This window comes from Salvelinus fontinalis, unplaced genomic scaffold, assembly GCF_029448725.1.
Source record: "Salvelinus fontinalis isolate EN_2023a unplaced genomic scaffold, ASM2944872v1 scaffold_0477, whole genome shotgun sequence".
Taxonomy (NCBI): domain Eukaryota; kingdom Metazoa; phylum Chordata; class Actinopteri; order Salmoniformes; family Salmonidae; genus Salvelinus; species Salvelinus fontinalis.
In genome coordinates, this window is record NW_026600686.1 from 117,681 (window position 1) to 132,378 (window position 14,698).

The following is a 14,698-nucleotide window of genomic DNA, read 5'->3' on the forward strand; positions in this document are numbered from 1 at the left end:
TAGATGGAACCAGTCTAGCTACCACTAGTACTATCTACTGTTAACTAGATGGAACCAGTCTAGCTACCACTATTACTATCTACTGTTAACTAGATGGAACCAGTCTAGCTACCACTAGTACTATCTACTGTTAACTAGATGGAACCAGTCTAGCTGCCACTCCATTAATATCTTCTGGTAACTAGATGGAACCAGACTAGCTACCACTAGTACTATCTACTGTTAACTAGATGGAACCAGTCTAGCTGCCACTAGTACTGTCTACTGTTAACTAGATGGAACCAGTCTAGCTACCACTAGTACTATCTACTGTTAACTAGATGGGACCAGTCTAGCTGCCACTAGTACAATCTACTGTTAACTAGATGGAACCAGTCTAGCTACCACTAGTACTATCTACTGTTAACTAGATGGAACCAGTCTAGCTACCACACCATTAATATATACTGTTAACTAGTTGGAACCAGTCTAGCTACCACTAGTACTATCTACTGTTAACTAGATGGAACCAGTCTAGCTGCCACTAGTACTATCTACTGTTAACTAGATGGAACCAGTCTAGCTACCACTAGTACTATCTACTGTTTACTAGATGGAACCAGTCTAGCTGCCACTCCATTAATATCTACTGTTAACTAGATGGAACCAGTCTAGCTGCCACTAGTACTATCTACTGTTAACTAGATGGAACCAGTCTAGCTACCACTAGTACTATCTACTGTTTACTAGATGGAACCAGTCTAGCTGCCACTCCATTAATATCTACTGTTAACTAGATGGAACCAGTCTAGCTGCCACTAGTACTATCTACTGTTAACTAGATGGAACCAGTCTAGCTGCCACTCCATTAATATCTACTGTTAACTAGATGGAACCAGTCTAGCTGCCACTAGTACTATCTACTGTTAACTAGATGGAACCAGTCTAGCTACCACTAGTACTATCTACTGTTAACTAGATGGAACCAGTCTAGCTACCACTAGTACTATCTACTGTTAACTAGATGGAACCAGTCTAGCTACCACTAGTACTATCTACTGTTAACTAGATGGAACCAGTCTAGCTACCACTAGTACTATCTACTGTTAACTAGATGGAATCAGTCTAGCTACCACTAGTACTATCTACTGTTAACTAGATGGAACCAGTCTAGCTGCCACTAGTACTATCTACTGTTAACTAGATGGAACCAGTCTAGCTACCACTAGTACTATCTACTGTTAACTAGATGGGACCAGTCTAGCTGCCACTAGTACAATCTACTGTTAACTAGATGGAACCAGTCTAGCTACCACTAGTACTATCTACTGTTAACTAGATGGAACCAGTCTAGCTACCACTAGTACTATCTACTGTTAACTAGATGGAACCAGTCTAGCTGCCACTAGTACTGTCTACTGTTAACTAGATGGAACCAGTCTAGCTACCACTAGTACTATCTACTGTTAACTAGATGGGACCAGTCTAGCTGCCACTAGTACAATCTACTGTTAACTAGATGGAACCAGTCTAGCTACCACTAGTACTATCTACTGTTAACTAGATGGAACCAGTCTAGCTACCACTCCATTAATATCTACTGTTAACTAGATGGAACCAGTCTAGCTGCCACTAGTACTATCTACTGTCAACTAGATGGAACCAGTCTAGCTGCCACTAGTACTATCTACTGTTAACTAGATGGAACCAGTCTAGCTACCACTAGTACTATCTACTGTTAACTAGATGGAACCAGTCTAGCTGCCACTAGTACTATCTACTGTTAACTAGATGGAACCAGTCTAGCTACCACTAGTACTATCTACTGTTAACTAGATGGAACCAGTCTAGCTACCACTAGTACTATCTACTGTTAACTAGATGGAACCAGTCTAGCTACCACTAGTACTATCTACTGTTTACTAGATGGAACCAGTCTGCCACTCCATTAATATCTACTGTTAACTAGATGGAACCAGTCTAGCTGCCACTAGTACTATCTACTGTTAACTAGATGGAACCAGTCTAGCTGCCACTCCATTAATATCTACTGTTAACTAGATGGAACCAGTCGAGCTGCCACTAGTACTATCTACTGTTAACTAGATGGAACCAGTCTAGCTACCAGTAGTACTATCTACTGTTAACTAGATGGAACCAGTCTAGCTACCACTAGTACTATCTACTGTTAACTAGATGGAACCAGTCTAGCTACCACTAGTACTATCTACTGTTAACTAGATGGAACCAGTCTAGCTACCACTAGTACTGTTAACTAGATGGAACCAGTCTAGCTACCACTAGTACTATCTACTGTTAACTAGATGGAACCAGTCTAGCTGCAACTAGTACTATCTACTGTTAACTAGATGGAACCAGTCTAGCTGCCACTAGTACTATCTACTGTTAACTAGATGGAACCAGTGTAGCTACCACTAGTACTATCTACTGTTAACTAGATGGAACCAGTCTAGCTACCACTAGTACTATCTACTGTTAACTAGATGGAACCAGTCTAGCTACCACTAGTACTATCTACTGTTAACTAGATGGAACCAGTCTAGCTACCAGTAGTACTATCTACTGTTAACTAGATGGAACCAGTCTAGCTACCACTAGTACTATCTACTGTTAACTAGATGGAACCAGTCTAGCTACCACAGGTACTATCTACTGTTAACTAGATGGAACCAGTCTAGCTACCACTAGTACTATCTACTGTTAACTAGATGGAACCAGTCTAGCTACCACACCATTAATATATACTGTTAACTAGTTGGAACCAGTCTAGCTACCACTAGTACTATCTACTGTTAACTAGATGGAACCAGTCTAGCTGCCACTAGTACTATCTACTGTTAACTAGATGGAACCAGTCTAGCTACCACTAGTACTATCTACTGTTAACTAGATGGAACCAGTCTAGCTACCACTAGTACTATCTACTGTTAACTAGATGGAACCAGTCTAGCTACCACTAGTACTATCTACTGTTAACTAGATGGAACCAGTCTAGCTACCACTAGTACTATCTACTGTTAACTAGATGGAACCAGTCTAGCTGCCACTCCATTAATATCTTCTGGTAACTAGATGGAACCAGACTAGCTACCACTAGTACTATCTACTGTTAACTAGATGGAACCAGTCTAGCTGCCACTAGTACTGTCTACTGTTAACTAGATGGAACCAGTCTAGCTACCACTAGTACTATCTACTGTTAACTAGATGGGACCAGTCTAGCTGCCACTAGTACAATCTACTGTTAACTAGATGGAACCAGTCTAGCTACCACTAGTACTATCTACTGTTAACTAGATGGAACCAGTCTAGCTACCACACCATTAATATATACTGTTAACTAGTTGGAACCAGTCTAGCTACCACTAGTACTATCTACTGTTAACTAGATGGAACCAGTCTAGCTGCCACTAGTACTATCTACTGTTAACTAGATGGAACCAGTCTAGCTACCACTAGTACTATCTACTGTTTACTAGATGGAACCAGTCTAGCTGCCACTCCATTAATATCTACTGTTAACTAGATGGAACCAGTCTAGCTGCCACTAGTACTATCTACTGTTAACTAGATGGAACCAGTCTAGCTACCACTAGTACTATCTACTGTTAACTAGATGGAACCAGTCTAGCTACCACTAGTACTATCTACTGTTTACTAGATGGAACCAGTCTAGCTGCCACTCCATTAATATCTACTGTTAACTAGATGGAACCAGTCTAGCTGCCACTAGTACTATCTACTGTTAACTAGATGGAACCAGTCTAGCTGCCACTCCATTAATATCTACTGTTAACTAGATGGAACCAGTCTAGCTGCCACTAGTACTATCTACTGTTAACTAGATGGAACCAGTCTAGCTACCACTAGTACTATCTACTGTTAACTAGATGGAACCAGTCTAGCTACCACTAGTACTATCTACTGTTTACTAGATGGAACCAGTCTAGCTGCCACTCCATTAATATCTACTGTTAACTAGATGGAACCAGTCTAGCTGCCACTAGTACTATCTACTGTTAACTAGATGGAACCAGTCTAGCTGCCACTCCATTAATATCTACTGTTAACTAGATGGAACCAGTCTAGCTGCCACTAGTACTATCTACTGTTAACTAGATGGAACCAGTCTAGCTACCAGTAGTACTATCTACTGTTAACTAGATGGAACCAGTCTAGCTACCACTAGTACTATCTACTGTTAACTAGATGGAACCAGTCTAGCTACCACTAGTACTATCTACTGTTAACTAGATGGAACCAGTCTAGCTACCACTAGTACTATCTACTGTTAACTAGATGGAACCAGTCTAGCTAACACTAGTACTATCTACTGTTAACTAGATGGAACCAGTCTAGCTACCACTAGTACTGTTAACTAGATGGAACCAGTCTAGCTACCACTAGTACTGTTAACTAAATGGAACCAGTCTAGCTACCACTAGTACTATCTACTGTTAAGATGGAACCAGTCTAGCTACCACTAGTACTATCTACTGTTAACTAGATGGAACCAGTCTAGCTACCACTAGTACTATCTACTGTTAACTAGATGGAACCAGTCTAGCTACTACTAGTACTATCTACTGTTAACTAGATGGAACCAGTCTAGCTACCACTAGTACTATCTACTGTTAACTAGATGGAACCAGTCTAGCTACCACTAGTACTATCTACTGTTAACTAGATGGAACCAGTCTAGCTACCACTAGTACTATCTACTGTTAACTAGATGGAACCAGTCTAGCTACCACTAGTACTATCTACTGTTAACTAGATGGAACCAGTCTAGCTACCACTAGTACTATCTACGGTTAACTAGATGGAACCAGTCTAGCTACCACTAGTACTATCTACTGTTAACTAGATGGAACCAGTCTAGCTACCACTAGTACTATCTACTGTTAACTAGATGGAACCAGTCTAGCTACCACTAGTACTATCTACTGTTAACTAGATGGAACCAGTCTAGCTACCACTAGTACTATCTACTGTTAACTAGATGGAACCAGTCTAGCTACCACTAGTACTATCTACTGTTAAGATGGAACCAGTCTAGCTACCACTAGTACTATCTACTGTTAACTAGATGGAACCAGTCTAGCTACCACTCCATTAATATCGACTGTTAACTAGATGGAACCAGTCTAGCTACCACTAGTACTATCTACTGTTAACTAGATGGAACCAGTCTAGCTACCACTAGTACTGTTAACTAGATGGAACCAGTCTAGCTACCACTAGTACTATCTACGGTTAACTAGATGGAACCAGTCTAGCTACCACTAGTACTATCTACTGTTAACTAGATGGAACCAGTCTAGCTACCACTAGTACTGTCTACTGTTAACTAGATGGAACCAGTCTAGCTACCACTAGTACTATCTACTGTTAACTAGATGGAACCAGTATAGCTACCACTAGTACTATCTACTGTTAACTAGATGGAACCAGTCTAGCTACCACTAGTACTATCTACTGTTAACTAGATGGAACCAGTCTAGCTACCACTAGTACTATCTACTGTTAACTAGATGGAACCAGTCTAGCTACCACTAGTACTATCTACTGTTAACTAGATGGAACCAGTCTAGCTACCACTAGTACTATCTACTGTTAACTAGATGGAACCAGTCTAGCTACCACTAGTACTATCTACTGTTAACTAGATGGAACCAGTCTAGCTACCACTAGTACTGTTAACTAGATGGAACCAGTCTAGCTACCACTAGTACTGTTAACTAGATGGAACCAGTCTAGCTACCACTAGTACTGTTAACTAGATGGAACCAGTCTAGCTACCACTAGTACTGTTAACTAGATGGAACCAGTCTAGCTACCACTAGTACTGTTAACTAGATGGAACCAGTCTAGCTACCACTAGTACTATCTACTGTTAAGATGGAACCAGTCTAGCTACCACTAGTACTATCTACTGTTAACTAGATGGAACCAGTCTAGCTACCACTAGTACTATCTACTGTTAACTAGATGGAACCAGTCTAGCTACCACTAGTACTATCTACTGTTAACTAGATGGAACCAGTCTAGCTACCACTCCATTAATATCTACTGTTAACTAGATGGAACCAGTCTAGCTACCACTCCATTAATATCTACTGTTAACTAGATGGAACCAGTCTAGCTACCACTAGTACTATCTACTGTTAACTAGATGGAACCAGTCTAGCTACCACTAGTACTGTTAACTAGATGGAACCAGTCTAGCTACCACTAGTACTGTTAACTAGATGGAACCAGTCTAGCTACCACTAGTACTGTTAACTAGATGGAACCAGTCTAGCTACCACTAGTACTATCTACTGTTAAGATGGAACCAGTCTAGCTACCACTAGTACTATCTACTGTTAACTAGATGGAACCAGTCTAGCTACCACTCCATTAATATCGACTGTTAACTAGATGGAACCAGTCTAGCTACCACTAGTACTATCTACTGTTAACTAGATGGAACCAGTCTAGCTACCACTAGTACTGTTAACTAGATGGAACCAGTCTAGCTACCACTAGTACTGTTAACTAGATGGAACCAGTCTAGCTACCACTAGTACTGTTAACTAGATGGAACCAGTCTAGCTACCACTAGTACTGTTAACTAGATGGAACCAGTCTAGCTACCACTAGTACTGTTAACTAGATGGAACCAGTCTAGCTACCACTAGTACTATCTACTGTTAACTAGATGGAACCAGTCTAGCTACCACTAGTACTATCTACTGTTAACTAGATGGAACCAGTCTAGCTACCACTAGTACTATCTACTGTTAACTAGATGGAACCAGTCTAGCTACCACTAGTACTATCTACTGTTAACTAGATGGAACCAGTCTAGCTACCACTAGTACTATCTACTGTTAACTAGATGGAACCAGTCTAGCTACCACTAGTACTATCTACTGTTAACTAGATGGAACCAGTCTAGCTACCACTAGTACTGTTAACTAGATGGAACCAGTCTAGCTACCACTAGTACTGTTAACTAGATGGAACCAGTCTAGCTACCACTAGTACTGTTAACTAGATGGAACCAGTCTAGCTACCACTAGTACTATCTACTGTTAACTAGATGGAACCAGTCTAGCTACCACTAGTACTATCTACTGTTAACTAGATGGAACCAGTCTAGCTACCACTAGTACTATCTACTGTTAACTAGATGGAACCAGTCTAGCTACCACTAGTACTATCTACTGTTAACTAGATGGAACCAGTCTAGCTACCACTAGTACTATCTACTGTTAACTAGATGGAACCAGTCTAGCTACCACTAGTACTATCTACTGTTAACTAGATGGAACCAGTCTAGCTACCACTAGTACTATCTACGGTTAACTAGATGGAACCAGTCTAGCTACCACTAGTACTATCTACTGTTAACTAGATGGAACCAGTCTAGCTACCACTAGTACTGTTAACTAGATGGAACCAGTCTAGCTGCCACTAGTACTATCTACTGTTAACTAGATGGAACCAGTCTAGCTACCACTAGTACTATCTACTGTTAAGATGGAACCAGTCTAGCTACCACTAGTACTATCTACTGTTAACTAGATGGAACCAGTCTAGCTACCACTCCATTAATATCTACTGTTAACTAGATGGAACCAGTCTAGCTACCACTAGTACTATCTACTGTTAACTAGATGGAACCAGTCTAGCTACCACTAGTACTATCTACTGTCAACTAGATGGAACCAGTCTAGCTGCCACTCCATTAATATCTACTGACGTATCTACGTTGCGTCACTAACAGAAGCAGTGACAGGAAGTGGAAACACCTACTTCTTCTGCAGTTTCCTGTTCTTCTCAGCGGGTCCGCCTAGTTTGCCCAGCCCCAGCGCATCCTGGGGAGAAGTCTCTGCCTCGGGGGTACCAGCTGTGAGGAGAGATGGAGGGTCAGACGTTAAAGTCAGTGCAGGAAGTCCCTTCATGTTTCAGCTTGTTTTCTTCTGTTTGCTGCCTAATGAACATGACCCAGCAGGCATGTTTTAGGGATAGGAACACTGACCTTGGCTGCCAGGGGACTGACCTTGGCTGCCAGGGGACTGACCTTGGCTGCCAGGGGACTGACCTTGGCTGCCAGGGGACTGACCTTGGCTGCCAGGGGACTGACCTTGGCTGCCAGGGGACTGACCTTGGCTGCCAGGGGACTGACCTTGGCTGCCAGGGGACTCCTTGCTCCCTGGGGGGCCTGGCCGACCCTTCTCCTTCTTGCCGAAGAGGCGCCCGATGGAGGACTTGATGCTCTTCTTCTTGGCTGCCTTGTTCAGGGAGTCCTGACTGCTGTTACTGCTGCTGGGGTTACTACCCTGTCCGTCCTGTAGGGTGGTCATACTGACACAGAGAGAGGAAGAGCGAGATGGGGAGAGAGAGAGAGAGAGAAGGGGAGCGAGAGAGAGAGAGAGAGAAGGGGAGCGAGAGAGAGAGAGAAGGGGAGCGAGAGAGAGAGACAAGGGGAGCGAGAGAGAGAGACAAGGGGAGCGAGAGAGAGAGACAAGGGGAGCGAGAGAGAGAGACAAGGGGAGCGAGAGAGAGAGACAAGGGGAGCGAGAGAGAGAGACAAAGGGAGCGAGAGAGAGAGAAGGGGAGCGAGAGAGAGAGAAGGGGAGCGAGAGAGAGAGAAGGAGAGCGAGAGAGAGAGAAGGAGAGCGAGAGAGAGGGAAGGGGAGCGAGAGAGAAAGAAGGGGAGCGAGAGAGAGAGAGAGAGAAGGGGAGCGAGAGAGAGAGGGGGAGCGAGAGAGAGAAGGGGAGCGAGAGAGAGAAGGGGAGCGAGAGAGAAGGGGAGCGAAAGAGAGAGAGAGAAGGGGAGCGAGAGAGAGAGAGAGAGGGGGAGCGAGAGAGAGAGAGAGAGGGGGAGCGAGAGAGAGAGAGAGGGGGAGCGAGAGAGAGAGAGAGAGGGGGAGCGAGAGAGAGAGAGAGAGGGGGAGCGAGAGAGAGAGAGAGAGGGGGAGCGAGAGAGAGAGAGGGGGAGCGAGAGAGAGAGAGGGGGAGCGAGAGAGAGAGAAGGGGAGCGAGAGAGAGAGAAGGGGAGCGAGAGAGAGAGAAGGGGGGCGAGAGAGAGAAGGGGGGCGAGAGAGAGAGAAGGGGGGCGAGAGAGAGAGAAGGGGAGCGAGAGAGAGAAGGGGAGAGAGAGAGAGAAGGGGAGAGAGAGAGAGAAGGGGAGCGAGAGAGAGAGGGGGAGCGAGAGAGAGAAGGGGAGAGAGAGAGAGAAGGGGAGAGAGAGAGAGAGAAGGGGAGAGAGAGAGAGAGAGAAGGGGAGAGAGAGAGAGAGAGAAGGGGAGAGAGAGAGAGAGAAGGGGAGCGAGAGAGAGAGAAGGGGAGCGAGAGAGAGAGAAGGGGAGCGAGAGAGAGAGAAGGGGAGCGAGAGAGAGAGAAGGGGAGCGAGAGAGAGAGAAGGGGAGCGAGAGAGAGAGAAGGGGAGCGAGAGAGAGAAGGGGAGCGAGAGAGAGAAGGGGAGCGAGAGAGAGAGGGGGAGCGAGAGAGAGAGAAGGGGGCGAGAGAGAGAGAAGGGGGCGAGAGAGAGAGAAGGGGAGCGAGAGAGAGAAGGGGAGAGAGAGAGAGAAGGGGAGCGAGAGAGAGAGATGGGGAGCGAGAGAGAGAGAAGGGGAGCGAGAGAGAGAGAAGGGGAGCGAGAGAGAGAGAAGGGGAGCGAGAGAGAGAAGGGGAGCGAGAGAGAGAAGGGGAGCGAGAGAGAGAAGGGGAGCGAGAGAGAGAAGGGGAGCGAGAGAGAGAAGGGGAGCGAGAGAGAGAAGGGGAGCGAGAGAGAGAAGGGGAGCGAGAGAGAGAAGGGGAGAGAGAGAGAGAAGGGGAGCGAGAGAGAGAAGGGGAGCGAGAGAGAGGGGGAGCGAGAGAGAGAAGGGGTTCGAGAGAGAGAAGGGGAGCGAGAGAGAGAAGGGGAGCGAGAGAGAGAAGGGGAGCGAGAGAGAGAAGGGGAGCGAGAGAGAGAAGGAGAGCGAGAGAGAAAAGGGGAGCGAGAGAGAGAAGGGGAGCGAGAGAGAAGGGGAGCGAGAGAGAGAAGGGGAGAGAGAGAGAGAAGGGGAGAGAGAGAGAGAGGGGGAGCGAGAGAGAAGGGGTGCGAGAGAGAGAGAGAAGGGGAGCGAGCGAGAGAGAGAAGGGGAGCGAGAGAGAGAGAGAAGGGGAGCGAGAGAGAGAGAGAAGGGGAGCGAGAGAGAGAGAGAAGGGGAGCGAGAGAGAGAGAGAGAGAGAAGGGGAGCGAGAGAGAGAAGGGGAGCGAGAGAGAGAAGGGGAGCGAGAGAGAGAAGGGGAGCGAGAGAGAGAGGGAAGGGGAGCAAGAGAGAGAGAGAGAAGGGGAGCGAGAGAGAGAAGGGGAGCGAGAGAGAGAGGGAAGGGGAGCGAGAGAGAGAGAGAGAAGGGGAGCGAGAGAGAGAGAGAAGGGGAGAGAGAGAGAGAGAGAGAAGGGGAGAGAGAGAGAGAAGGGGAGCGAGAGAGAGAAGGGGAGCGAGAGAGAGAGGGGGAGCGAGAGAGAGAAGGGGTTCGAGAGAGAGAAGGGGAGCGAGAGAGAGAAGGGGAGCGAGAGAGAGAAGGGGAGCGAGAGAGAGAAGGAGAGCGAGAGAGAGAAGGAGAGCGAGAGAGAAAAGGGGAGAGAGAGAGAGAAGGGGAGAGAGAGAGAGAAGGGGAGAGAGAGAGAGAAGGGGTGCGAGAGAGAGAAGGGGAGCGAGAGAGAGAAGGGGAGCGAGAGAGAGAAGGGGAGCGAGAGAGAGAGAGAGAGAAGGGGAGCGAGAGAGAGAGAGAGAGAAGGGGAGCGAGAGAGAGAGAGAAGGGGAGCGAGAGAGAGAGAGAAGGGGAGCGAGAGAGAGAGAGAAGGGGAGAGAGAGAGAGAAGGGGAGCGAGAGAGAGAAGGGGAGAGAGAGAGAGAAGGGGAGCGAGAGAGAGAAGGGGAGCGAGAGAGAGAAGGGGAGCGAGAGAGAGAAGGGGAGCGAGAGAGAGAGGGGGAGCGAGAGAGAGAGAGAAGGGGAGCGAGAGAGAGAAGGGGAGCGAGAGAGAGAGAAGGGGAGAGAGAGGGGGGGAGCGAGATGAGCATGAATGCATAAAGAGATATACAGAGAGATATGTGGATAGATAGATTGAAAGATCAGAAACAGGGATGAAGGGATGAATGAACGAACAGATAAGAGAAGGACAGAAGGAGAGAGAGAAACATGGCTGTTGTAGAAAACAGACATATATTGGTGAGGCAGAAAGGTGCTTCCTACCTGCGGATGTCTCTGATGTCCTCATGGCTGGCAGTGTGGCTGGCCCCCTTGTGCAGGCGCATGGAGCGCGGGGTGGTGGGAGGAGACGTCTCACACTGGATTGTGGTCTTGTCGTCCTGGGCAGACTAGACATAACATGGGGACACTCAGTCAGTCACTGTCTTCTAATGGGAAAAGGGGGTAGAGGAGGAGAGCTTTTAAAAAGCGTCTCTTCCTTCTCTTTATGGAGACGATGGGGAGGACGGAGGAGAAGACAGACTAGTTCTTCAACCTAGAAAGAAGAAAATAACATGTCGCTTTGTGACATGTTCATTTCAGGATGTTCAAGACACTCAGTGATTGGGAGGTGTAGAGGTGAGACATGTTGAGGGAGGGGGGGACCGAAGGAAAGGGTCCAGGTTAGAGGAAGTTGGGGAGTGTGGGGTTGGAAAGTCACATTTTAGGGGGGTGTAGAGTCTAGACTACAGATTATGGTTGGGAAGGTGCAGACAGACCGGCAGGCAGGCAGGCAGGTTAAAGGTCAGAGAGAGAGAGCAGTGGTCTCTAGATTACCTTCCTGCGATGCTTGCGCAGGTCACTAGGCTGAAGCATGGCAGCAGAGGAGGAGAGAAGAGAGGACATTAGATACACACACTACCAGCAGAACAGAAAGCCCAGCACAGGCACACACACTACACAAGGTGTGTGTGGAGGAAGAGTGTCTTCCAAAGAGACACACAAACACACAGAGAGACAGACACACTCACACACAGAGAGACAGACACACTCACACACAGAGACAGACACACTCACACACAGAGACAGACACACTCACACACAGAGACAGACACACTCACACACAGAGACAGACACACTCACACACAGAGACAGACACACTCACACACAGAGACAGACACACTCACACACAGAGACAGACACACTCACACACAGAGACAGACACACTCACACACAGAGACAGACACACTCACACACAGAGACAGACACACTCACACACAGAGACAGACACACTCACACACAGAGACAGACACACTCACACACAGAGACAGACACACTCACACACAGAGACAGACACACTCACACACAGAGACAGACACACTCACACACAGAGACAGACACACTCACACACAGAGACAGACACACTCACACACAGAGACAGACACACTCACACACAGAGACAGACACACTCACACACAGAGACAGACACACTCACACACACAGAGACAGACACACACACACACAGAGACAGACACACTCACACACAGAGACAGACACACTCACACACAGAGACAGACACACTCACACACAGAGACAGACACACTCACACACAGAGACAGACACACTCACACACAGAGACAGACACACTCACACACAGAGACAGACACACTCACACACAGAGACAGACACACTCACACACAGAGACAGACACACTCACACACAGAGACAGACACACTCACACACAGAGACAGACACACAGACCAGTGAAAAAGTAGAGTCCAACATTCAGTTTGAGGACAAAACTGTGAAAATCAGGTCGACCATGTTACACACACAGACCTCCCCCCTACCACCACCCTGCATTACTACATCACTCTACTGTCTCCCCCCTACCACCACCCTGCATTACTACATCACTCTACTGTCTCCCCCCTACCACCACCCTGCATTACTACATCACTCTACTGTCTCCCCCCTACCACCACCCTGCATTACTACATCACTCTACTGTCTCCCCCCTACCACCATCCTGCATTACTACATCACTCTACTGTCTCCCCCCTACCACCACCCTGCATTACTACATCACTCTACTGTCTCCCCCTACCACCACCCTGCATTACTACATCACTCTACTGTCTCCCCCCTACCACCACCCTGCATTACTACATCACTCTACTGTCTCCCCCCCTACCACCACCCTGCATTACTACATCACTCTACTGTCTGTCTCCCCCTACCACCACCCTGCATTACTACATCACTCTACTGTCTGTCTCCCCCCTACCACCACCCTGCATTACTACATCACTCTACTGTCTGTCTCCCCCTACCACCACCCTGCATTACTACATCACTCTACTGTCTCCCCCCTACCACCATCCTGCATTACTACATCACTCTACTGTCTGTCTCCCCCTACCACCACCCTGCATTACTACATCACTCTACTGTCTCCCCCCTACCACCATCCTGCATTACTACATCACTCTACTGTCTGTCTCCCCCTACCACCACCCTGCATTACTACATCACTCTACTGTCTCCCCCCTACCACCACCCTGCATTACTACATCACTCTACTGTCTCCCCCCTACCACCACCCTGCATTACTACATCACTCTACTGTCTCCCCCCTACCACCACCCTGCATTACTACATCACTCTACTGTCTCCCCCTACCACCACCCTGCATTACTACATCACTCTACTGTCTCCCCCTACCACCACCCTGCATTACTACATCACTCTACTGTCTCCCCCCTACCACCACCCAGCATTACTACATCACTCTACTGTCTGTCTCCCCCCTACCACCACCCTGCATTACTACATCACTCTACTGTCTCCCCCCTACCACCACCCTGCATTACTATATCACTCTCCTGTCTGTCTCCCCCCTACCACCACCCTGCATTACTACATCACTCTACTGTCTGTCTCCCCCTACCACCACCCTGCATTACTACATCACTCTACTGTCTCCCCCCTACCACCACCCTGCATTACTACATCACTCTACTGTCTCCCCCTACCACCACCCTGCATTACTACATCACTCTACTGTCTCCCCCCTACCACCATCCTGCATTACTACATCACTCTACTGTCTGTCTCCCCCTACCACCACCCTGCATTACTACATCACTCTACTGTCTGTCTCCCCCCTACCACCACCCTGCATTACTACATCACTCTACTGTCTGTCTCCCCCCTATCACCACCCTGCATTACTACATCCCTCTACTGTCTCCCCCCTACCACCACCCTGCATTACTACATCACTCTACTGTCTCCCCCCTACCACCACCCTGCATTACTACATCACTCTACTGTCTGTCTCCCCCCTATCACCACCCTGCATTACTACATCACTCTACTGTCTCCCCCCCTACCACCACCCTGCATTACTACATCACTCTACTGTCTGTCTCCCCCCTACCACCACCCTGCATTACTACATCACTCTACTGTCTCCCCCCTACCACCACCCTGCATTACTACATCACTCTACTGTCTGTCTCCCCCTACCACCACCCTGCATTACTACATCACTCTACTGTCTCCCCCCTACCACCACCCTGCATTACTACATCACTCTACTGTCTCCCCCCTAACACCACCCAGCATTACTACATCACTCTACTGTCTCCCCCCTACCACCACCCTGCATTACTACATCACTCTACTGTCTCCCCCCTACCACCACCCTGCATTACTACATCACTCTACTGTCTCCCCCCTACCAC

The 14,698-nt window shown here is 47.5% G+C and overlaps 1 protein-coding gene across 13 annotated transcripts in view; it reads right to left on the bottom strand.

The window, feature by feature from the left end:
- Positions 1-14,698, bottom strand: part of LOC129846204 (liprin-alpha-1-like) — a 53,401-nt gene that overhangs the window by 21,853 nt on the left and 16,850 nt on the right. For 12 of the 13 annotated variants that reach the window (XM_055914207.1, XM_055914197.1, XM_055914203.1 and 9 more), the window contains exons 6-9: positions 11,787-11,816; positions 11,235-11,359; positions 8,177-8,355; positions 7,804-7,897 (exon numbers count right to left, since the gene is read on the bottom strand). In XM_055914207.1, the coding sequence (XP_055770182.1) occupies positions 7,804-7,897; positions 8,177-8,355; positions 11,235-11,359; positions 11,787-11,816 (428 nt within the window). The remainder of the gene's footprint in view (positions 1-7,803; positions 7,898-8,176; positions 8,356-11,234; positions 11,360-11,786; positions 11,817-14,698) is intronic. The other variant, XM_055914202.1, reaches the window with a different exon arrangement.